The sequence below is a fragment of the Mytilus trossulus genome, chromosome 9, assembly GCF_036588685.1.
Source record: "Mytilus trossulus isolate FHL-02 chromosome 9, PNRI_Mtr1.1.1.hap1, whole genome shotgun sequence".
Lineage (NCBI taxonomy): Eukaryota > Metazoa > Mollusca > Bivalvia > Mytilida > Mytilidae > Mytilus > Mytilus trossulus.
In genome coordinates, this window is record NC_086381.1 from 40,358,346 (window position 1) to 40,385,113 (window position 26,768).

Below are 26,768 nucleotides of genomic sequence, written 5' to 3' on the forward strand. Positions count from 1 at the left end.
AGCAAATGCTCTTATCAATTTATTTAAAAAGGTGGATTAAACCTTGGTTTATGGCTAGCGAAACCCCTCACTTGCATTACAGTCATATAAAATTCCATTATAATGTAAAGTTATCCTTGATAAATATTTCACTGTAATTTGAAGGGGAAAAAATATGACATAATTGACGTAGATAAATACTAAAAAATTTTCAAAATCTGTCAAATGGAATTATAAGGTATCTGGTATATACCAAACAGCAATTTGACAGATTTTGGCAAAATTTCAGTATTTATCAACGTCAATTATGTCATATTTTTTCATTTCTTCAATTTATGGTGAAATATCAAGGATAACTTTACATTATAATGGAATTTTATATGACTGTAATGCAAGTAAGGGGTTTAGCTAGCTATAAACCCAGTTTTAATCCACCCTTTTCTACATAATAAAATGTGTAACAAATTTTGACTGTCCCGTTACAAAAGTTATTTGATATGTGCTTTACTCATGGTATAGTTCCTTCACCTTGGTGCCAAAGTATTATTCATCCTATATTAAAAGATGGAAAAGACTATCGTGATCCACTTGGATATCGTTGTATAAGCTTAATGTCAACTGTTGCCAAAATGTTTAGCTCTATTCTTAATCGCAGACTTACCTCTTATTTTGAGCGGAATAACACTCTCTAGATCTGTAACGAACAGAATGGATTCAGAAAAATGAGATCCTGTTTAGACCACATTTATACACTGTGTACCATTTTAAGAAACAGAAAGCTAATGAAACTTGATACACACATATGTTTTAAAGACTTTAGCAAGGCTTTCGATTCTGTTAACCATACTTACCTCTGGCATAAACTTGTTAAAGCGGGCGTTTATGGAAATATGCTGAGAACGACCCAAAGCATGTATACAAACCTTCAAAGCTGTGTAAGACTTAACGGTACTCTTACAGATTGGTTTTCGGTCGAATCTGGTGTTCGGCAAGGAGATAATGTAGCTCCCACATAATTCGCACTCTTCATCAACGACTTAACTACAGACATTAATGCTTTGAATTGTTGAATCCGTCTAGAGACTAACTTTGAAATCAGTACATTATTATATGCTGACGATATTGTGCTTATGTCGGATACAGAAAATGGACTGCAAAAACAATTAACAGCACTGGATAACTGGTCTGTGAAATGGAGCTTGAAAGTGAACTGTGATAAAACGAAAGTTATGCACATTAGACAACAGTCATCTCCGTGCTCAGACAGAGTATTTAAGATGGGGAACACAACTATCGAATACACACCAAGATATCGATACCTAGGACTTACAATATCTGAAACTCTAGAATACAACGAGTGCGTGAACGAACTCATCACAGCTAGTAGTAGAGCACTTGGTGCCTTATCATCAAAATATTTTCTGGTGGATGGTTTTGATTACGAAACATACACAAAATTATTTACAAGTACATTTGTTCCAATCATGGACTATGCATCAGGGGTCTGGGGTTACAAGCCTTACGATAATATTGAAAGACTCCAATACAGAGCAATCAGGACATTTATGGTAGTTGGAAAATGTAGTCCAATTCCGGCCATTTGTGGTGATATGGGTTGGACTCCAGCATATATCCGTCGCCAGTGTAACATGATAAGACTTTGGCATAGAATAACAAGTATGCACGTAGGTCGAATTCCAAATCGTAGTTTCCAATAGGAATCAACTTTATCAGAAAAATATAAGAAAACATGGTACAACGAGCTAAAACCAGTGATGGAAAAATGTGAACTTTTGGAACTATTTAACAATAACTACACAACTGGACTAAATGTAAAATTTATTGCCAACTACTCAGAACTTTTGCTCCGTCAAAAACATCACGGTAAATGGAAACTGGATAGTTTGAACATGCCAAAATTACGAACTTTTATATGTCTTGAAATAAATTTTGAAAAACAGCAGTACATTACCACTAATATGACACGACAACAGAGATCGACTTTAACCAGAATGCGTTGTGGGACTTTTCCATTGGAATTAGAACTTGGGCGTTATCGTGGTATCCCGTAGACGTTTTTGCAAAGTTTGTAATGACAATGTATCCGTTGAGGACGAAAAACATTTTTTAGTTAAATGTCCTTTATATTTGTGTGAAAGAAACAATGCCTTCGCTGACTTTCAGCAACGTAACAACATAGACTTTTCCGTTCTTTCTGATGACGAAATACTCATTAAATTGCTAACTACAGACTGTAAACTTGTGTCAAACTATATATTCAATATTTCAAAAATCAGAACTCAGTTACTTTCTCATTGTGATATTTAAATAATCTTGTTTTAAAATGTTCTTGAAGTATTAACTTCATATCTTCTATATTAGCGCAAATTATAGATATTAATTGACAGTGCTTCGTAAGCCTTTGAAGGCTGGCTGATTGACGTTGTAGTAATGTATGTAAAATAATTGTTATATCAGGTTGCCCTATAAATAAAATTATATATATATATATAAAATGCAATCTGTCAAATTGCTGTTTGGTTTATCATTAGGCGTTCATAGTTTTATGGTCTTTTCACAAATAATCTATTATTTTGTAAGAAATTCAAAGTACATGTAAGTGCTGTAATACTGTGAATTCATATCAAGTTTGGAAGACTTTATAAAAAATGCCGTGGCTGTAAACAAATTCAGAACAAACATGTAGAAAGTTTGTAATGATAGAATAAAAACAGTCATGTTCTTTATAACTTCATTTGAATATTGGTAGTTAATTTTAACCGCCAGTAAACATAATAATGCATGTCAAGTAGAAGGTGAAAGGTACTGTATGGCTCAACTAATTATCAGTATATCTATAGCCTATTTCTCTGTTTCCGTTTTTTTTGTATGTTGCATCACAACCATTAACAATGTATTCAGAATATTTGAAAAGGAAAGAACACCTCATAATTAAAGTGTTGAAAACGCAAGACCCCTTTATTATCGCTTTTACCGAAAAGATGTGCAATATTTCTAGACCGTTTAAAAGAAATCAAATAGTCCCTGACACATGTAACTGTACACACTTTATTATTTCAAAAAACTTTAAATTATGAAATATTATGTTTTTTTTATCAGAATCTTATCATAAACTATTTCAAATATAAAAGATATGTTGTCTAATTCAAATCCGAAAACACAGAGCGCGATTTCTGTTTCACATACATTAACATTTCATAATCCTACTATTTCTTTCGAGTTCAGTTGGCCTAACCAAATCTATTATTTCCCAACGCGGGGTGTTTGTCGTGCAAGCAGGATCACTTCATATATTACTTTTCCCCATTTGATTATGGACTCTTCGTTTTGAATTTTCCTCGGAGTTCAGTACTTTTGTTATTTTACTTTTTATAACCTATTGGATTTTTTTTTAATCTTTATAAATTTGATCTCCAATCACAAACATAGAGTTAAATGGATTTTAACAATAGACGCGTGGAGAAAGAAGTAAAAAATCATAATAATGATTGGTTTGGTTGGTGTTATGATAGATTTAACTTGCTATGATTGTATAAAAAAGTGCTTTTCCCAAGTCTCGAGAATATGACAGTTACTTTCTATTTGTTCCGCTGTTTGATTTAGTCGTTCGCTCGGTACGTTTTACAGGGTTTTTTTATACAAAGATGCACTCCAGGAAGTCTTACCTTGCAAAAAATCCATCATTAAAAAAGATAACATTAATAGCAAAATTATATTCCTCATATTCGTAAATTAATTTAGCAAATTTCCATTCAAATAATGACCAAAAACGTCCTTCTTAATCGCCACAGTCAAAAGTCACAAGTACTTGAAGACAGGAAGTTAGTAAACATTGCATTATGTACAGTATTGGTTACATGATATATACTACTAAGTATGTGTATACTCTCCGTTATACGCAGCAATTTACTCTTTCAACACCACAGGTACATTAACTATAAAATAGTTTAGTGTTTACTGGCTATGGAGTGTCAGCCATGCACCGTATGTGAAAAAAAAATAAAAAAAATATTAGTATATTTAAAACTGACATCTTTTGGTTTTTTTGTAAGCTGTAGCTACAATTGGTTATACTTTTTGCTTTGTTTGCTGCGTCACTTCAAATGGTAAAGGGGGGAGGGGGGTTGTCGAGATATCATAAACATGTTTGATTTAGTTGCATTATCATATGACTGTTCAAAGGCATGAACCTGACATTCAGTGGTTGTCGTTAGTTGCTGTCTGCAATATTTCTTTCTCGTTTATTGTTTTGAACATAACTCACTACGTCAATTTTTTTTGTATTGTTTCTCGTGTTCTCGTGCTGCATGGTGTCCTCAGTTTAGTATAGTTTACTATACGGTATTTTTTTTGCTTAATATTAAAGGTCATACGATGCATTTCTTTAGTCACGGGTGGGTAGAAATGGTGACAATCTGCCGGAGACCGCTTAAATGATAGTGAGACCCACTGGCCTTGTGCGGTCGATCATAAAATATTCGAGCACAATTTTTGTACTCAGACTCAAATACCAACCAATCAAAATATTGGATTTTTGTTTCGATCACTGAATTTGTACTACAAGTACTGAGTAAAGTTTTATGACCGAGAACACTGGTTCAATGTCCATGAAATTCAATGAACCTTTTAGATAATGTATACATATACAGATGGTATCAAAAGCATTTTTCAGAATGATGTTATCTCTGATATCTACGTAAGGCTAAAATTGTCACTTTTCAGATGAATATCGTCAAATAATCCGGCCAAAGGGCATATGGCGCTGTTTAGAACCAGCAGATCTCTCAATCGTTCTTATATTGTACAGGAAGTTAGTAAATATGAAAATACAATCGATACCAAAAAGAATTTGGATAAACTCCATGTCTTCTATGTTTACGGAGGGGCCAAATTGCCAGTTTGATATTCAATATATACTGGTTTTCAATGTCCATTGAATCAATGAATGTTTAGAAACATTACATATACAGATGGTATCAACGGGATTTCCAAGAACCTACAGAGGATTAAAATTGTCACTTTTCAACTAAAAAAATTGTAAAACAAAATTATACATTTTTAAGAAAAATGAGATTTTTTATTAAAAAATACTTACCATCATAAATTCTGAGTGCATCCATCTGCGCAAGTCTGACAGGCAGAAAACCCCAAATAAAAATATCATCTAATGAGAAGAGGGATGACCAGTGCCCGTATAACCATGCCTTTATATCATCCATTTTATTTCCCAACGTAAGCAAGAAGTCATAGAAAAAAACAGGAGATGAAGGGGAGGTTAGAAGGGACCTTTAATTTATGATGGTAAGTATTTATCAGTAATAAAATCTCATTTTCCTTTAAAAATGTACAATTTTATGTCAATAAATACGTTACCATCATAAATTCTGAGTGAAATACAGAATCTAACACAAAGCTGAATCCCCTGAACCAGAAGCTGCAGGAGGAAAACAACTCTTTGTGCGGAAACTAAAGGTCCTAAGGAGTACAAACTCTGACCTTGAGTAGCTAAAGTATGCAGAAAATGAGAAATGAAAGATTTTTCAGTTCTCCAGAAACCTGCAGATAAGGCTTCCTTTAAAGAAGCATTATTAAACAGGGCCCAGGAGGTAGAAATAGTTCTAACATCATAGGTTGTAACATGCATAGTTTTCAGAAGTTCTTCATTAGAAAAACTGTAAGCTAACTGAATAGTTTTACAGATGCAAGTTGAAATGGTTTTAACAGACAAATCTTGTTTTCCTTTGTAAATATGAATAAATAACCTGGAATTTGAGGAGGTGCGGAGACTTTGAGCTCTCTAAAGATATAAAAGTAAGACTCGGATAGGACAGAGTACTTTAGAACTTGAATCATCAGGAAGGGCTGGAATCACTATCGGTTCTGAGCCTCTACCCGGAATTTGATTTTAGATAAAAAAGCTGGATCCGTTAATAGGGTAACAGATGACTTATCCCTATTAAAACGAAGGCAGTAATCAGCAGTGGAAAAAGCATAAATTTCACTTCTTCTTCTTCCAGTGACCAAGGCAAGAAGGAAACAACACTTATACGACAAACACTTGATTTCAACCTTTTCAGCAGGTTCAAAAGGATTTTTTTTTTAAAGCTGATAAAACAAGACTCAAATTCCAAGACGGGATTAAAACTCTCTGTCTAGGGCGTTCAAGAGTGAAATTCTTACCTAAAAGAGAAATAATTCATTATTACCAAAGTCTGGACCTCCAGACAGTTGAATCGTCCTAGAAACAGCTGATCTTTAGCCTTTAATAGTAGAGGGAGACAATCCTTTCTCTTCTAAAAGGTGGTTCAGAAATTCTGCTAGTTGTTGTACAGAAATTTGGAAAGGATCAATTTCCTTTTCACTACACCAACTACTGAAGATAGTCCACTTGGCATCGTAGACTATGTTAGTGGAATCTCTGACTGCTCTGGAGAGATGTCTGGCTGCGCATTCAGAAAAACTTCTCTCCTTGAAGCTATCCCTGAGAGAAGCCACGCGAACAGATGTAGCTTCTCTGGATTGGGATGAATTATCTTGCCCTTTAACTAGGACAGAAGATTGTGTCGTACTGGTAGAACCAGTGGACGAGCACAAGACAGATGAAGAAGATCTGGAAACCAGGCTTGTTAAGGGCAAGCTGGAGCAATAAGAATGATCAACCCTTGCTCTGCTGATATCTTCCGAAGAATCTGTGACAGAAACTTGAACGGTGGGAAAGCGTAAGCGAACAGCCCGTCCCAAGGTACACTCATGCAGTCTACTGCGTAAGCTTTCGGATCTGGTACAGGAGACATGAACACTTGCACTTTGTAATTGAGGCTTGTTGCAGACAGGTCTACATGAGTAGACCCCCACTGAAGTGTTATTGCCTGAAATATTAATTGTAGAAGTTCCCACTCTGTATGGACTAGGGTAAATGTTCTTGACAGAGCATCTGCTAACACATTGAGTTTCCCTGTGACATGACGAATTATAATCTGTAGATGAAGATTATTGCAAAGAAGAAGAATTTCTTTTGCTAAAAGCTACAGCTCGTAACAATAAGATCCCCTTGGTTTCGCAACTAAGCCACCACAGTGGTGTTATCCGTTGCTAGAACCAGAGATTTGTTCTGCAGTAGTGACTGAAAATGAGACAGGGCAAGAAGAACTGCCTTCTTTCTAGTATGTTGATGTGTTCCTTCAAAAGATATCTGGAGTCCACACTCCTAACACTGAAAGACCTTCCAGATAAGCTCCCCAACTGAGGTTGGAGGCATCTGCGAACAGAGTATGATTTGGAACGTTTGCTTGAGAAGTCCACCAAACCAAATGAGGAAACAATTCCTGAAAATTAGCTAAAGGGCATATAAAGGGTGATGCCTAGAACCCTTGTTCTCTCCAGCTTCCGAATATGGTTAAGGTTAAGTTCGGTAATACAATGAAAGATACTAACGAGACCAAAAATAATTTGGATAAAACCTCATCATGATAAAGAAGGAAGTACAATATTAAGGCAGTTACGGCGTTCCATACATACATGTTATATTTATAAAACACTGGTATTATGTCAAGATAATAGTTTCTAAATATAGAAATTCGAAAACGCGTGATCTTTTATGGTGTATGAGGGTCTACACACATTTGAAAGTGTTCTTTCGTTTTTGTTGAATACATGTATGTTACATAAAATATCACTTTCACATCTTATATACCTCTAAATAGCTGTTAATTCAAGCATGATTTTTTTAAAAGCATGTACACACGTTTTTCAGTCACACATTTATTTCCATCAACAATCAAACTTGTGTTACACATTATATTTGTCCACTTTTATTTTAGTCCGGCGGCTACAAGCATATTTCAGATGAATTGTGCACATCCTGTTACAAGCATGAAATTTGGCATAGACCTTCCTCAACTATTGCTCTTTTATTTCAGATAGGGAGGCATTTGAAAAAAAATGTCTCACTTCCGGTAAAATCCAAAATGGCGGACGTCATACTTAAATCAGCCCAATTTTGAAGGCTAGCGTGTAAAAATGTGTTATTATCATGCTACTATCATAATATTTGGTACAGACCTTTTTTTTTACTACTTTTGGATAAGTTAAATAAATTAAATGTCTTCAGAAACCCAACTTCCGGTTAAAATCCAATATGGCTGACATTGTACTTAAATAAGCTTATTTTTTAGGGAGGGTAGTTGAAATGTGTTTTAACGTATTGCTACTATCATTACATTGTGTATGAACCTTTCTTTGGTGTTTCTGGTGGATACAATGCATAAGACATGTGTCTTATAAACCCTTACTTCCGGTTATATTAAAAATGGTAGACATAGAAATATCCACTTTTTATTCAAATTTTCATTTTTTTCAAAATGTAAAGAAAATGATTTTGTTTTGTGCTGGTCATTCAACTTGTGGCTTAAAGTTATCCTCAAAACCACTTATTCTAGCATGTTGTAAATATTTAGATATAAAGTTGACACTTCCGGTTAAAAATATGACGTAAATTTCAAAGATGAGCCCTCAATCTATTTCTTCGATTTAGAGTTTTGGATAGATTGATTAAAAAAAAATCACTATAGTACTAAAAATAATTTTAAATTATTACTATTTGGCCAAGAATACATGTTTATTCACAGTCACCATAACATGCACACCTCGCAGTGCACGGGATACCCGATTTTCCACATTAAAAATGACCGCGGTATCCTTTCTTCCATCCACAATGTATAAGCTTTTGACAAAATGATGAGGCCTTAAAAAAAATATTTCAAAAGTCATCCTCTTTGTCCCTGCCTGGAGTGAGTAGCATAAGAGCCAATCCCAAGCTCGTCTCCCTAAACACATACCTTAGTATATTAAATGATTTACATGCTGGAAAAGACTAGACCAAGCTGAGGGAATAGCATCAAAAAGCCGTCCCTGTTGCCCAAATAGTTATTTTCTTGCTTCGTTAATCATGTTATACCCATTAGCCTGATTAATCATCATTCTTTTTGTTAAAGTCACATCTTCAAATGCAATCAATGTCTCCCACATAGTCTTTTCCCCGCTTTCAAGCAAAGAGAGAACCATATCACAACAGGTAAAGACATGGATAACAATAAGTGTTTCACAGCACTCATTGTCTAGTGCATTTGAAAGGCCAATGATAGATATTAATCCAAAGTCTTTTGCCCTCCGAAACACAATCCATAGTTCGTCTACCCCTATGTAACGGAATAGCGAAACAGTAGTGGCAGCATCATCATTAACGACTGTTCGAATCATGACTCGTTTACTTGCGTGTTTCACTGCATCAGACACATGCACCATGATTTTAGTGTCTGCCTCTAAATGTGAACTTGGTGCTGAATCTGAAATACATTACGTGGTGGATAAGATAGAATATCCTGACAATTTGTTGCTATAACTACCATACGCATCCAAGACTTCATCGACTATTATTTCAGTTTCAAGGTATTTTATTTAGGTAAGGACATAATACCAAATCAGCAAACTCAGTAGGCCGCAATTCACAATCGGAGAACTGATTTCCAACATTTACAAAGACTGTGGTATTGTTTCTCACATCCATAAATTCTGCAAAAACACATATTTTCTAGCCTTGTTAACCTAATCTGTTTCTTTTTTTTTTGATCTTCCAACAAAACCACGTCTCGTTTTCAATGACATTAAACATCAAATCCATATGGTGATGTTGGCTGGTCAATCATCATTCTAAATGCTATAGTCACATCTTCAAACTCCATTAATGTCACCAACGCAGTTCCTTTTCCAGCAAATGTGTTATCTTTTAATGCCTAGTGCATTTAAAAGGTCATTGATTGATATATATCTTATACTTTCCCCTTCCAAATGCAAACCAAAGTTTGTCTGCCCCCATGTCACGGAATAGCGAAACAGCAATGACATTAGTATCGACTGTTTGAGTCATGACTCAGTTAAGTCTATGTTTCACTGCATCAGGCACATCTATCTTGATTCTAGTGTCAGTCTCTTGGTGTAAACATGGTGCTAAACTTGAAACATCATCAAGTGGTGGATAACACTGAACATCCTGAGCATTTGTTGCTTCAACTACCTTGTATTTAAAATTGTATTGAGCAAGCTTCTGTGAATGAAAACTTAAAAGTTCTTTCTTACTGTCGTCATCTCTCAGAAAACTTTCCCAATTTTGAGGATGTTTTTAATCCTTGGTTCGTCTGTGTATTCCCTTACCCCTAAATGTTGCCCTTGCTTCTTTTAGCAGCTTTCAAACTACCAGTATTGTCTATGTTCACATCCAACACTACATCCACTGTTGTTACAGTTTCAAGGTGTATCCTAACGAGTAAGATGATTGGATATTATGTCCTTACCTTCATAAAATACCTTGAGACTGTAACAAGAGTGGATGAAGTCTTTGATGAGTATGGTAGTTGTAGCAACAAATGCTCAGGATATTCTATCTTATTCACCACGTAATGTATTTTAAGTGTAGCACCATTTTCACATAAAGAGACTGACACTTAAATCATGGTGCAATGTGTCTGATGCAGTGAAACACGCACTTAAACGAGTCATGATTAACAGTCACTGATGATGCTGTCAATATTTTTTCGCTATTCCGTGACATAGGGGCAGACGAACTATGGATTGTATTTGGGGAGGCAAAAATCTTTGGATTAATATCTATCAATGGCCTTTCAAATGCACTAAGCAATGAGTGATCACACACTTTTATTTCTGACCCATACATTATGACGGTTGTGATACTGTTCTCTCTTTGCTTGTAAAGGAAAAAAAGACTACCTGGGAGACATTGATGGTATTTGAAGATGTGACATTAACATAAAGAATTATGATTGATCAGCCTAAATTACCGGGGTTGTACTGTAAGATCTCACAAACTTATTAGATCTATTATGTGCAGCACAAAACAAAATCATTTTCTTTACATTTTGAAAAAAGTTGAAAATTTGAATAAAAAATTGATATTTCTCTGTCCTCCATTTTGGATACTTCCAGAAGTAAGGTTTTTTAAGACATATGTCTTATACATTGCCTTCATCAGAAGCACCAAAGAAAGGTTCCTGTTCAATGTAATGATAGTAGCAATATGGTAAAACACATTTCAATTACTCTCCCTAAATAATAAGCTTTTTTAAGTACAATGTCCGCCATATTGGATTTTAACCGGAAGTGGGGTTTCTGAAGACATCTAATTTATTTAATTTATCCAAAAGTAGTAAAACACAAAGGTCTGTACCAAATATTATGATAGTAGCATGATAATAGGACATTTTTACACGCTAGCCTTCGATATTGGGCTGATTTAAGAATGACGTCCGCCATTTTGGATTTTACCGGAAGTGAGACATTTTTTTCAAATGCCTCCCTATCTGAAATAAGAGAGTAATAGTTGAGGAAGGTCTATGCCAAATTTCATGCTTGTAACAGGATGTGCACAATTTTTCACAAAGCCGCCGGACTATTTATTCAGTTTGTGTTTAAACTTTATACTTATATATATCTTTAGAAGTGCACTACACATATTTATGTACATTACAGGTAAGTGACAATACAAGTTGAGTTACAAATAAACATAATACAATTATTACATGTATTTCCTAATTAAAGAAAAGAGATGCTTTTAACAACACACATATATACATCGACTTTTCTGTTTAACTGTTTAAAGATGTGAATCTTATAATTATCGCAGAGGCGATTCCAAAATTTTGAAAGTGGGATAACATACTGCCTACTATATAGCGAGGAAACAATTTTTATTGACAATTTTAGAGAAAATAATATACATGTAGTTATATTTTGGGGTGGTTGTTAAGGTAAAGGAGGCATACGCCCTTTATACTCTCGGTTTATCCACAACGATACCGTTGTTCACTTGCATGTCTATTTTATCGATATAGCTTCATGATTGTGTTCTTTAATTCATAATTTAAAATCAGTTGGCACAGAATTTCACTCAAACCAGTGATATAAAGTAGCCGTTTCAAACATGCAGTAAGCTCAGTACGGGTTTAAGGTTTTTACTCTGAACAGTCCCCCACCGATGGAGTCAAAGGGAACTTAAGGTTTGCACTCCATTTGTCTGTCTGTCTGTCCGGCTATTTTCATCATGCTTGAAAATGAAGATTTGATATCTCGTGCATTGTTTTATCATGACAAGTTACACTTGTGTTTTTCAACAGACTGTTGGTATCCCAATGAGAACAAACTGTGCCCCTCTACTTGCTGACTTGTTTCTTTATTATTATGAGGCTGACTTCATGCAGGAACTTTTTAGGAAGAAAGATAAGAAGTTAGCAATATCCTTTAACTCTACTTCCCGCTATATAGATGACGTTCTTTCACTAAACAATTCAAAATTTGGTGACTATGTGGATCGTATCTATCCCATCGAATTGGAGATGAAGGATACTACAGATACAGTTAAGTCGGCTTCATATCTTGACTTACATCTAGAAATTGACAATGAGGGTCGGTTGAAGACAAAACTTTACGACAAAATAGATGATTTCAGCTTTCCAATTGTGAACTTTCCATTTCGAAGTAGCAACATTCCAGCAGCACCTGCATACGGGGTATATATCTCCCAATTGATACGATATTCCCGTGCTTGCATTTCCTATCAGGATTTTCTTGATAGAGGGTTACTGCTCACAAGAAAACTATTAAACCAAGAGTTCCAAATGGTGAAGTTGAAATCATCCCTTCGTAAATTTTACGGACGCCATCACGAGTTGGTTGACCGTTATTGAATAACGGTTTCACAAATGATATCGGATATGTTCCTTATGTCGTAACTACTATCCCCTTCCCTTTCATGAATTTGACCTACCGAATTAGACTATTTACCGGATTTGTAATCACATAAGCAACACGACGGGTGCCGCATGTGGAGCAGAGGATCTGCTTACCCTTCCGGAGCACCTGAGATCACCCCTAGTTTTTGGTGGGGTTCGTGTTGTTTATTCTTTAGTTTTCTATGTTGTGCCATGTGTACTATTGTTTTTCTGTTTGTCTTTTTCATTTTTAGCCATGGCGTTGTCAGTTTGTTTTAGATTTATGAGTTTGACTGTCCCTTTGGTATCTTTCGTCCCTCTTTTACAGATCAATTTTGATTTTATTCGGGTGTGATGATTTTGTGCAGAGAAATTAGACTTTTTATCGGATTCGTTATCACATAAGCAACACGACGGGTGCCACATGTGAAGCAGGAGCAGGATCTTCTTACCCTTGCGGAACACCTGAGATCACCCCTTGTTTTTTGGTGCGGTTCGTGTTGCTTATTCTTTAGTTTTCTATATTGTGTCATGTGTGCTTTATTGTTTGTCTGTCCTTTTTCATTTTTAGCCATGGTGTTGTCAGTTTATTTCCTATTGATGAGTTTGACTGTCCCTTTGGTATCTTTCGTCCCTCTTTTATGGTCCTTCGACTTAGGAATTTACTAAATTAAAAAATTTTCCGCACTCTTTTTTTTTTGTCATTCTTGAAGATATTGATTGAATAATTATTTCATGACAACTAACAGATCAAGTTTGAATTTTGTTCCTGTCTGATGATTTTGTGCAGAAAAATGGTCTTTGCCTTAGAAAACTCACTTAGATGATAAGATTTCAACACTTCGTCATGCTTGGAAGATATTAAGAAGATATTTTAAAGAGGACATGCCAATAAGCATAGAGCTTCATACTGTACAAACATGGAATGTGCAAAAAATAAGATTTTGTTTAAAGTGCTCTTAATTGATTTGTTTATACCATAAACAACGTTTTAGAGAAAACTAATTTGTTTCCGATCACATCATTACATCTCGTATCTAGGTACGAGTCCAAAAAGCGTACCAAAATTAGACAAAAATCAACCCACTTGCAGGCTTCCTAGAGCAAAAGTGTGACCAGGAGTATGTGTGTTGTTAAAAGTACAAAGTGAGGTTACCACTTCAAATCAATTAAAACATTTTATCAGTGATGATGTTTTTGTAATACGTTGCTATGGCAACAGGAAAATGTAAGGAAATTTAAATGGGAAATATTAAGAAATACGACCTGTTTTGTATCATATAAATACAAAATTCTGAACTAACATTGATATGATGTATTATGTAATTCTAATATTAAATATCTATACTGTTAATCAAAAAAATAAAATTGGGTAGACTCTTAAGTGATTTTTTTTTGCTGACGGTTTCAAAAATGCCCTTTTCCCCATTTTCAGAGTTTTTCTTAATTGTGCCAGATATGGGGTGAAGATTCAGATGATTTGCGTCACCCTACTGCTAATCTACTAACACTATTACACTTTTTTGTTTCATGATATAACTGTTTTTAGATGGAATATGCCAACTATCAAGTACTGGGGACTAATGAAGGTGGATTCAGGATTTGAACAGGGGGGGGGGGGGGGGGGGCTATTTTTTTTTTTAAATTGGTAAAATAGTCTAAAAAAAATACCATATTAATGGGCATTTGAAATTCACAATTTTAACCCTCTTTTATTTAACCAACCCTGGTTATGCCCCTCTAATGTGATACTAAGTCCTGAATTTCATAAATGATTTTGATTTTTTTAAATATTAAGTTCATTCATTCCAACCTTCCGGTTGGTCCGCTTATGACCGATTTTGGCCTCAAATTTCAGGTTCATCTGACAAAAGATTTTGACCATTTATTAAACACTTAAGTGTCTATTTCATTTGAATCAATTAGGTAATGGGGAAAATTTTAACTGATTTAGTCATTAAAAACGATCTGATTCAAGCCCAAATGTGAAAAATCTACCAAATATGCTGAAAAATATCACTTTTCATATGTTTTTTTGTCAAAAATGAAAGTGGCTGCATCCGTGTTCATCCTCAACCTTTATATATGTTATGTATTACCATAAAATACAACTCATATTTCAATATTAAGGATGAACACGAATGCGGCCACTTTCGTTTTACACGAAAACCATCTAAAATTTAACTAAAATGTCACAATTGTGACGATTTTAGTAATTTAGCAAGACTTTATGGTGCTAGTACCCGATAAATGTACATTATTATGTTAAAACAGCTCATAATTATGTAGCAGAAGCATTCTACTGTATAAAGAACAACTAAAAATTTACATTTTAACAATTTTGTAAAACTGCTATATTTTGGGGCCAAAAAGGGGTCTTACTGGACCTAATCCTTTTACACTATTGTTCAAGACTAGTAGGGTTAACCTTGTAAACAAATTACCCCCTCACCTCACACATAAGGTAAGTGCCTGTCCAAATTCAGGAGCATGTGATTCAGTGGTAGTCATTTGGTTGAGTTAATAACTTTTTGACATATACCCCATTTTCATACTCAATTTTCAAATAAAATTGAGAAAGGAAATGGTAAATATGTCAAAGCGACAACCACTCGACCATAGAGCAAATTGTGCAAAAGTCTGCCATAATTATTTCTTAGTTTATAGTTAAAGCCTAAATCATGCATGGGTTTTCTAATTTATTTGCTTTAAATATTTGTTCATGCTGCTGGTTTTTATTATTGTTTATAGCTTGCTATAGAGTATGGGGTTTGCTCAATGTAGAAGGTTGTAAGAAGACCAATAGTAGACACATCAGTTTTGGTATTTTGTTGGTATTTGTCTTATTGGCAATTATACCACAACTCCTTATTTGAGATTATCTGATACCAAAAAAAATCTGTCATTTTACTGACTCGACTCTCATTTTATAACTGATATATATCCATGGACGGAATATACCCAAAACTTTAATTTAAACTGCATTAATGTTGAATCTATTGTATAAGTATAAAGAGGAAGGGGTAGAAGGGGTCCTCATCCCAAAACCCCTGGCTTAAAAACACCAAATCCTGAGATCCCAACTTTAAATAAATTTTAATTCTGACATCGCGAAATTATACAAAAAAGATTCCCTTATACCGAAAGGGTAAATCCCGCAATCCCGAGCGTAATCGCACCTGAACCCAAACTAGACCCGAAACGATTTTGAATACAAGTATTGTTAGGTCAAATTTATTCCAATATCATACATTCTTTTCAATACATGTGATGTCCGTAATTTCTGAAGACTTAGCTTTTAAAAAACTCTGACTAAATATATTTGCGAATAATACAAACTTTCCAATGCCGTTTTATCCCTTTTCATCAGTGACAACTTGAAAGAACATTGATTAATTTTGCGGGACAAGGTAATGCAGAGATTGGTGACCAAATAAATTACAAATATGAAGAGATTGTCAAACATTTATGGAGTCCATTAAGTGCCGTGTAAATAAAATAGATATTTTCTTTTGCCAGAGGTTTAATGTGATGCAGACCAGTTTGAAAAATCGTGCCGAATTTATGCTTACATGTTTATCCCCGCCACATTACATGTATGTATGTATGTGCCTGTCCCAAGTCAGGAGCCGGCTGTAGTTCAGTGATTATTGTATGTTAATGTGTTACATATTTGTATTAAGATTTTTTTTGTACTTAAATGAGGCCGTTAGTTTTCTCTTTTGAATTGTTTTACATTGATTGATTGATTGTTGGTTGCTTAACGTCCAGTGACAAATATTTCATTCATATTCAGGACGAAAACAATTTCACTATAAACACAATAGGTAGGTCTTGTAACAAAAGATGCCATCTGGGATGATGGTCGGGGAAATTTGGACTGCCACAGGAAAACGAGGGTATACTGGATAGGGTCAGAAATTTTGCCTTGCAACAGGCCACCTATGGACCCCTCAAAGAGTTGTTGCAGTGGTTCTTAACGTGCAAAGAGCGTGGCACTCTCTTTACACGAGACATCGGATTAAACGTCCCCAATCCGACTGGACATGACTGCGAACTTGATACATCCCGCACAGCCAAACGAATGCCCCACTTCAGCAAGCGTTTTACTGCCGGTCGGGAGAAGACCAAGTGATTATATTTCTATTTCCGAGTCACCCTCGGGGCTTGTTTTACATTGTCATTTCAGGGCCTTTTATAGCTGACTATGCAGTATTGGCTTTTCTCATTTGTGAAGGCCGTACAGTGACCTATAGTTAATGTCTGTGTCACTTTGGTCTCTTGTGGAGAGCTGTCTCATTGGCAATCATACCACATCTTCTTTTTTTTTTAACTTTTATACCAACTATTTTGTTAAATTTTCAATTACAGTTTTTTTTCTATTGCAAAATACTTTGCAATCAGATATTTTTTGCTTATTGCGCAATACTGTGGAATTGAACAGTTCTTGCTAATGCAACAACCTGTGCATTTGAAGATTTTCTGTTATTTGGCAACTTTACAATGACGCGCAATTGGAGATTTATTGTGCAATACTGTAAAATTGAAGATTTTTGCTATTGCGCAGTACTGTGTAATTGAAGATTTCCTCATATTGTACAACATTGTGATATTGCGCAATACTGTGTGATTGAATTATTTCTCAATACTGCGCAATACTATGCAATTGAAGATTAATGACTATTACACAAAATTTAATATTTTTATAAATATAAATCAGAAATGATCAATGATTAATGGGAAAAAACAAAAAATATATGACACCACCACTTAAAAAATAGTTTTGAACCCTTCTTGGAGTTATTACCCCCATACTTTCCATTTATAGTATGATACCTTGTGCTAGAATGACAGAGATATCTAATCACTTAAATAAAAGTAATTGTTAGGAAACTGCAAAAAGAACTTCTGATTGTCCCTTTTGGTCCCCAATTCTTCTTTACCTGATGGTACCAAAAACCCGAAAATTAATCCCAAGCTTCCTATTTTGATATTGGACCATCTGGAAAATTTCAAAGAGATCCATTTTCTTAAATCAAAGTAATTGTCCGGAAAGCAAATGTGTCTTCTGACAACGATGACGCCGACTAAGACGACATCATACATGTACATGTACCAATATACGACGCCAAGAAATGTTAGCGGTTGTTTAGAAACTAGTGACCACGACTTTCAAACAAAGTAGACTGATCCAATAAGGAGGAGCGCACAAGTTTGAAAGTCGTGCGAGATATTTTTGATAGTTATGAACACAAATTTCTGAAACTTATGCGCACAATTTAGATTCGTTCGCATGACTTTCGAAGTCATACACATGCTTTAAAAAGTCGTGTGCACCAATTTTAAAGTCATGCACACAAATTTTTAAACAGTGGCGCATCTGATTAAATCTATATTTTAATATTTGTATTTACTTGGCACCTCAGGGGCTCTGTAAAGATTAAATCCCAAAAGTTAAAAAAGATAAAAAGATCAAACTTTTAATATTCACTTTAATTTCTATTTGAAATGACAACCCTACAATAAAGTCAAGTGAGTATTTTTGTTGACAATCTTATCTGACAAAGAGGGAGGTATGATACAAGCCATTTTTTGAACCCTGAAATTGCAGAAAAACATAAAAGTAAAATTATTCAAGTCTGTCAAAAGTATGATCATAGCTGATAAATCAACAGGCTATTAGACATTGAATGATTTTAGACCCAGTTTGGTTTTGTTTAGCCCAGATGTTTTTCAGGAGCTGTTTTTGTAAAAAATTACAAAATTTATTAAAAAATGTTGAAAAACTTTCTGCAAAGGCCAATAACTCTTTATGGGTCAATGGTAATTTTGATCATGTGACTTATTTGTAGATACTACCTTGCTACACATTTTGCCTTTTTGGTTTTTATTTATCAATAATTATAGTAGCAATTGAGTGGCAGAAATTCAACATCGGTTTGTCTATGTAATTTTAAAGGCCATATCTCCTTGGTCAATTTTGGTCATGTTGACCTATTTTTAAATCTTACTACTTGTATTATGACTTTATTTTCGAATGCAGAGGGTCGAAAATATTTATGGTCACCCTCTCCTTTAGTATTGAAAAATCAAATTGCAGTGTTTTAGGGCATACAATACAGTTTTGATCCCATATTGAAATTTTGATGAAATTTGCATCTTTATTAATACCAGTCCTGATTAAATCAAATATGTAATAGAATATATAGTTTATTTTGATTATGAGTTGGAATGGCCCTCTGGTATCTTTCGTCCCTCTTTTACACCACATATGCTGGTTGCTATGCAAAAAGTAGTGTTACATAAGATATTTTTTAAATGAAAGGTCATTATGCACATGATGCATGATTGATCTTTTTATGTTAGTTTAGTTTTTATCAGGTATTTATACTTTTAAATTGTGCTTATTATCCAAAAATTGAGCGTGGGTATTTTCAAGTATCAGTTGGTTACTAGGCATTTATGTTATGAATAAGTATTGCTAAGGAGAGTTTCGCATCTCTTTATGCACAATTTTACTGTTATTGTGTTTTATTTTATCCCCAGCAGGCTTCAAATGACTTATTTTGTGCATTTTTGTTAAAAATCAACATTGAATATTTTCAGCATCAGTAGGTCGCTATGCAAAAAAGATGGTTGCCATGGAGATTTTATGCATATTTTTCTACTCAATTGAATAAATTTTTATGTAACATTTATTTTGTCAGTACAAATTAATTCATTTATGATAGTGACCCCTATTAGGGGAAACAAATTGTAGTTTTTGTACAAAATTGCTTCCGAAACAGCATAATGTTGGGTAGCTGCCACAAATACAAATTTATTAGTCTACACAATTTTATTTTTTCTTTGAATTATATGATAGTCATTCATTTTTGTCAGTGCCATATTTTATATTACATACATCTGGATTTTTTACAATTTTGACCCAAAAATTGCTGATTTTTGTGTAAAATTTATAAACTTGAACCCTTTGATTTTCCTGTTACCATAGCAACCATGAATAAACATTTTTTTAAGAAAAGTATTTTTTTTAGGCTTATTATCTTAAGGTTATATAATTAAAATATTTACTTGCAATGACCACTATTCTTTATTCTGATATTATATTTCATGTCCGAATATCCTGTTTTTTTACCTCAAATAGTGTCTCAGATTCCCTAGTTTCTTATGGTAACCATTATGTAACTGTCAACAAAGTTTTTTTTCCTCACAATTGTTTGTCGTATGATCTTTTAAGTCTAAGATGTTGACTTTAAGCAAGGTTTGATGCTTTTTTTATTTTATTTTTTCACTTTCCACCTGAAGCTCTATGCTTATGGCACAGCCTCTTAATATAAAATTCACACATGTTATGTATGAAATTAAAATTGTGTTCCAATATAATGAATTTAAATTAGAAGGGGACTATGTATTGACATTCAATACTCAGAGAATGCTTGTTCTGGTTATTAGTTGCTACTTAATTTAATAACGAAGTTGATAAATCATAATGATAATTTGTCGATGCTTGATTGTTGCTTGCTATGTACATGTGTGGCAGTGCAAACGCTTCTTTCTCATCTTGACGAGAAGTTTTTAATTAAGAATAAAATACGTCTGTTTGTTATGTTATTAGGGTGAAGAAAACGTGTTACATTATGCATGAAACATTCTAAAAGACATACAAAACAAGAATGTGTCCAAAGTACACGGATGCCCCACTTGCACTATCCTTTTCCATGTTCCATGGACAATGAAATTGGATAATAATCTAATTTGGCATTAACATTAGAAAGATCATACTATAGGGAACATATGTACTAAGTTTCAAGTTGATTAAACTATAGCTTCATCAAAAACTACCTTGACCAAAAACTTTAACCTGAAACCCCCACTTTCATTTTCTATGTTCAGTGGACCATGAAATTGGAGTCAAAACCTGAACGGACGCACAGACGGATGAATGAACAGAGCCACAGACCAGAAAACATCATGCCCCTCTACTATCGTAGGTGGGGCATAAAAAGCAAGTTATAGCATAAATATACAATTGACATAGCATACCAGAAGATTTTTTGTATTTGATATTTTAAAAAGATCAAATAAAAACATGGTTATTCACAATCAATATTCCATTTCTGATTTCAGGTCAGTTCCTTTAATGGTAACTGATTCATATTTGACAACTCCGTCTCTGCATGAAGCTATGTGGTTTTATGTCATTACTTCATTTATAGTTCTGTGGTTTACATGGAGATGGCTTCGTAATCGTCAAAAAGTAGGAAACTATAGAAGTCGATATGTTGTGATAACGGGTTGTGATTCTGGATTTGGTAATTTATTAGCGAAAAGATTAGATGTTCTTGGCTTCCATGTATTCGCTGGTTGTTTTTCTCAACAAGGAATAGACATGCTTAATGAGGAAACTTCCGATACCGTCAAAGCAATCCAACTAGACGTCTCCAAAACTGAAAGCATAAACAAGGCACTAGTAAATGTTAAAGCATCGCTACCAGAAAATACAGGTGAATAATATTATACTTCATTTGTAAGATTTAGGTCTTTAGATAACACTTTCTTTAAGCATTTCTACATATGAAATTATAATGAATGTTCCGGAGAAATGATAGGATAGGTTTTGTTTAATAATCCTTTGATTTAACTTTTATGATTCGAGCAACACTGGTGAGTTTTTCTTGGTTTGTCGTACATCCCTTTAATCCCATGTATCAACGACCATAATAGATATACGAAGATGTTGTATGAGTTCCTATGAGACATCTCTCCATCCAAGTCACATATGTTTAAAGATAACCATTATAGGTCAAAGCTCGGCCTTTAACATGTATCATTGGCTCACACCAAAGAGCATGCTATAAAAGGGATAAAACATGACTAGTGTATAGTCAAGGTCGTTAAACACTTCCAGTTAGTTAGTGTAAAACCATTTAAACAGGAGAACAAACGGTCTTATATACATATATATATATATAAAACGAGAAAGGAGAAACACATATGAACCACATCAGTACACATAAGTCTACATCCCACAACACTTTATGATAGAGAGCTATAAATAGCAATGTCTTCGGACACAAACTAAATACATCATTTTTAAAGCTTACGGTTTAAATGCATTAACACATATAATGATTAATTTTGATTTATATTTCAGGAATATGGGGATTGGTGAATAATGCTGGGATTGTCGGGTCACCAGTACCAGTAGAATGGTTGTCAAGGGAGGACTATCAGGAAACGTTAGCAGTAAATACGTTCGGAATGATAGAGATGTGTCGAGTGTTTCTTCCATTACTTCTGAAAGCTAACGGCCGTATTATCAACATGTCAAGCATTGCGGGGAGAATAGCTATTGCCACAGGACCTTATACAATATCAAAATATGCTGTAGAAGGATATTCAGATGTTTTAAGGTAGGCTAAGTAATATATATACTAAGTTTCTTACTCTTAACTATTTTTATGGCTGACTATGCGGTATGGGCTTGAATCATTGCTGAAAGCCGTACGGTTACCTATAGATGTTAATTTCGGTGTCATTTGGTAACTGGTTTTTCAGGTATACTGCCCCTGAATTGACGATTTTAAAGAAATTTTGCAGTTTATTATTATAGACACAGATAAACTGTTTATAGCAAAAATGTTAAGCTAAGTAAAATCTACATAATAAGTCAGTTGACCAAAATTGTCAATTGACCCCTTAAGGAGTTATTGCCCTTTAAATACTTTTTTCACAATTTGTTCATCATGTTGACTTACTTTAAAACAATCTTATCCTTTGAAACTGCTGTATCAATTTCAGCCAAACTTAGGCTAAATGAGTTTATTTATTAATAAGAGTATCTAGTATAAATTTTATATTTCATTTCCTTGTATGTCAAGAAAGATAGCTCCTATGGCTAAAATAGAACATAGGAGAAAATATTTTATTTTTTGCTTTTGAAGAAAATAGGACGATTCAAAGAACATTTAAATAAATTGAAAAGCCAAAATAATCATTGATGAGAGATTTAACCAAACAAAATTAAGGTGAGCGATTCAGGCTCTTGAGAGCCTCTTGTTTCTCAACGCCTTGAGATATTGAGGTGATTTTTGTAATTTCAGCTAACCATGATGTGTTTCAGATCAAGATTAAGTTAAGTTATGCTCCGCTAATTTGCCGAAATTACGGGTTTTGGACTTTGATAATTTGCTGAAAATCACAGTTATACGGAGTTTTTTTTCTAAACCCCTTGAGATATTGGACATATTTTAGGTATGTGAGTTACATAAAATGTAACCATGATGAGTTAAAGATCAAGTTTAAGTTTCGTTACGCTCCACTGTTGTTTTTTTTTTGCGAATTTCAGACTAAATCGTTAAAAATCACAGTTATACAGATGTTTTTTCTAAACGCCTTCAGATATTAGGCTGATTTTTTTCCGCTCCGCTAATTTCTTTGTAATTTACGTGCTTTGGACTTTGATAATATTGTTGAAAATCACAGTTATACAGACTTTTATTCCTAATGCCTTGAGACAATGGGCTGATTTTTGGTATGTTAGTTAACCATGATGAATTACAGATCAAGTTATAAGTTTAGTTTTGCTCAGCTTTTTTTTGCCGAAATTAAGGGTTTAAGACTGAAAATTTTTGAAAAATCACAGTTATATGGATTTTTTTATATACGCCTTTAGATTTTGAGGTGAGTTTTGATATGTGAGACTACCATCATGTTTGTGTCCACATAGGTTGTGAAATTGCTGTTTTAAAAGTTTTGAGACGGGCCATTCGTGTCGTTTTGACACATCTAGTTTTCCTCTGAAACACAATTTAAGAGCTACATCATGCGGCAGATACCAATAAGACATTCAAATATTAAGTTGAAAATAAACTGACAACTCCATGGATGGAAAGAAAAGTCCATTAGACAAACAACAGTAAACAACATGGTGTACTAAGGACTGAGACACACAAACCCAACCAAAATCTTTGGGTGATATCAGGTGCTCCGGATAGCCAATAGAACCCGCTCCATATGTGGCACCAGCCGTATTGCTCATGTTAGTACGCATTTGTTGATAAGGCACATCCGGTAGATGACATTCGGGTAAAAAGTCGACCGACCTGTACACAAGGTTAAAAAAAAAAAACGTCATCGATGAAGCAGATAAATTCCATAATGGCCAACGCTCAGGATTTCTGAAGGCGTCCGTAACATTTACGGCGATATGCCTTCATCTTCAACATGTTTATCTTTTGGTTGAAAGCTTGCTTTTGAGGATTTGGAGCAGAAACTGTATATCTAAGAAATCGTGATTACCTATCAACTGGGTGATAGTTACTACGTATGCAAGCTCCTCAGGAAAGATGATAAAAAGAAATGTAAAGTTCACAACTCTTTTGTCTTAACGTTTGGTTTTGGTTTTCAAACGACACTAATTATCAAGTTCTAGATGGTAATCAAGATAAAGGAAATACTCCGCTGTATCTGTTGTATTCTTTATCTCAAATTCGAATGCATAGATGTTATGAACATACATGTATTCACCAAATTTTGAAATATTTAGCGGCTAACAAAAAGACAAAAGATGTCAGTTTTAAATATCTAATTATTTTTTTTTTAATTTATTTAAAAATACGGTGCATGTCTGGCACTCCATATTAAACATTCAACTTCGATATAATTGTATATAGTGTATATAATGTAACGGAATGTATGTAAGTTTATAAATTATCGTTATGAAGAAAGTAAAATTAAAGGATACTTCTAGGTTCATCAGCCTCATGAATAAGGGAACAAATCGGCAAGAAAATGAGCACAGTTGGTTCCCATTGTACTGCAGATTGTTCAGTAAAGAACACGTCCTCCAAACGTGACAAATATGTTGTCACTCAATCTTATCATTTTATTTATTCAACATTCGTATTTCAGTGTATAGTTTGAGGCAATTTGCACAATCTTTAGCTTGAAAAAGAGTTCCGTCACCACTACCTTTTAGTCCATTCTTGAAAAAAATTTGATATACAAAAAAATTCTGAAACTAATGAACTGAATTAAGACCGTAAAATTATTTTCGTTAACTGTATACATGTATATGGTTATAATTGAATATTTGGATAATCTATTGTAGACGTGAGCTTTATCGCAGAGGAGTAACAGTGCATATAATAGAACCTGGACATTTTAGAACAAGTATGTCAGATCCTGATACAATTTGTAATGCAGTCAAAAACAAGTTTAACAGTTTATCAACACACATGCAGATATATTATGGAAAGGAGTATGTTGAAAAGGGCAAGTAACTTATTTTTCTAAATAATATTAAAAAAAAAATCAAACAAATCTGAATATCTGGTAAAAGGTTTTGACATGTATGATGTATTAGCTTAACCGACAAAACTGTCTTAAATAAGGAAATATATTTATCAATCCTGTGTAAATAATGTACTCTATTATCATACGGCATTAATTAATAATAACGTGAATGTTAACAGTATCCATATGATTTCCTGAATAACCCAACATATTATCAGCTTCTCAGCATTCGTCATATTCAATTAAGAGTCAAAGCTTTGTTGGTAAAATGTTATGGTTGAATAATTTGACCCGGATTATGAACTAAGACAGAGCGAAACATATCAATTATAAGAAGAAACCAACGAAACAAAAACAAAACCTGTCATTCCTATCTCTTTGCTGAGTCAATTTTGTTTAAAGCGAGGATAAAATTATGTTTTCGTTTACTTTCAGTACAGAAAGTTATTCGGACAGGAATTGATTACATAGGTTCACCAAGAGTGAACCTAGTCTACGAAGCTTATATTCATGCGCTTACAGCAAAACAGCCACATCATCGCTATCTAGTTGGATATGATGCTAAACTTTTGTTTCGGATTCTTTGGAATTTACCAGAGTGGATGAGTGATTATGTACTAAGTCAAGGTAGACCAATACCTGCAGCTGAAAAAACTTAATTTATATTATTAGTTGGCGTTAAATAATTGTGTGAATCTTGCTTAATGCATAGAAAATGTTAAATATAGTACTTGTTTGAATTGTACAGGTTGTAATTTCTTTTCGTTTTATTTCAAATAAAACAGAACTATGTTCGTTAATTATTTAAGATCACGAAAATTTATAAGAAACTGCTGTCAAAATCATTAAACATTCACGTTGGCTCATTATAATGGGATCTGCTAGAATCTATGTCACTTCGCCCTATATCTGTAAATTCTTAACTTATTTCTAGTCCAGTTCTCCATAAGCATACCATTTTTAGGGTGTCTGTTGTAGTGAGTATTCTAGTCATCGTCACATACGAATAAAATGTAGAATAAGGATCTAGTCATCGTCACATAGAAGTAGAATGTAGAGTAAGGATCATGTCATCTCCACATACGAGTACAATGTAAAATTAGGATCTTGAAATGTAGAATAAGGATCTTGTAATGTAGAATAAGGATCTAGTCAGTCACATACGAATAAAATGTAGAATAAGGATATAATCAACGTCTTATACGAATAGAATGTAGAACAGAGATATATGCAGCGAGTAAATGTTCAAGTTATCTTAACGTAGAGTTACAAGTATACCGTTACGTACCGATAATGTTAAATATTTTAAAGACGTCATCAGTTTAAAAGAGTGGGTTTAGACTACCACATTTTAAAATAAAATTAAAAATGGAAATTGTGAATGTGACAAAGAGACAAACACCAGACCAAAGAGCAGACAACAGTCGAAGACCACCAATGAGTTTGCAATACAGCGAGAAATTCCTGCACCAGTTGGCGTGCTTCAGCTACCATCTAAATATCAATGTGTATTAGTTCAGTGATAATGGACGTAATACTAAACTCCGAAATATATAAATAAAATTAAATTAAAAATCATACAAGACTATCCAAGGCCAGAGGCTCCTGACTTGGAACAGGCGAAAAAATGCGTCTGGACATGTTTTTGCAGATCCCTACCACCCCCCTTTACCATTAGGCAATGAAAAA

At 34.1% G+C, this 26,768-nt stretch overlaps 1 protein-coding gene across 2 annotated transcripts; it reads left to right on the forward strand.

The window, feature by feature from the left end:
* Nucleotides 1-5,212: 5,212 nt before the first annotated feature.
* LOC134683891 (17-beta-hydroxysteroid dehydrogenase type 6-like) lies at nucleotides 5,213-25,873 on the forward strand. 2 transcript variants are annotated; one of them, XM_063543198.1, is made up of 5 exons: nucleotides 5,213-5,301; nucleotides 20,910-21,286; nucleotides 21,937-22,195; nucleotides 24,895-25,058; nucleotides 25,515-25,873. In XM_063543198.1, exons 2-5 carry the CDS (start codon nucleotides 20,923-20,925, stop codon nucleotides 25,736-25,738), a joined length of 1,011 nt encoding a protein of 336 aa, XP_063399268.1. In that variant the 5' UTR covers nucleotides 5,213-5,301; nucleotides 20,910-20,922; the 3' UTR covers nucleotides 25,739-25,873. The 2 variants fall into 2 exon arrangements, with proteins under 2 accessions (XP_063399268.1, XP_063399267.1); XM_063543197.1 differs by lacking the exon at nucleotides 5,213-5,301 and adding an exon at nucleotides 11,463-11,541.
* Nucleotides 25,874-26,768: the final 895 nt, after the last annotated feature.

Excerpts from the sequence above, each read along its gene's own strand:
- LOC134683891 (XM_063543198.1), top strand. The coding sequence starts at position 20,923 with ATGGTAACTGATTCATATTTGACAACTCCGTCTCTGCATGAAGCTATG. Across the intron at positions 21,287-21,936 it reads ATCGCTACCAGAAAATACAG|GAATATGGGGATTGGTGAAT; the intron begins GTGAATAATATT and ends TTTATATTTCAG. Across the intron at positions 25,059-25,514 it reads AAAGGAGTATGTTGAAAAGG|TACAGAAAGTTATTCGGACA; the intron begins GCAAGTAACTTA and ends GTTTACTTTCAG.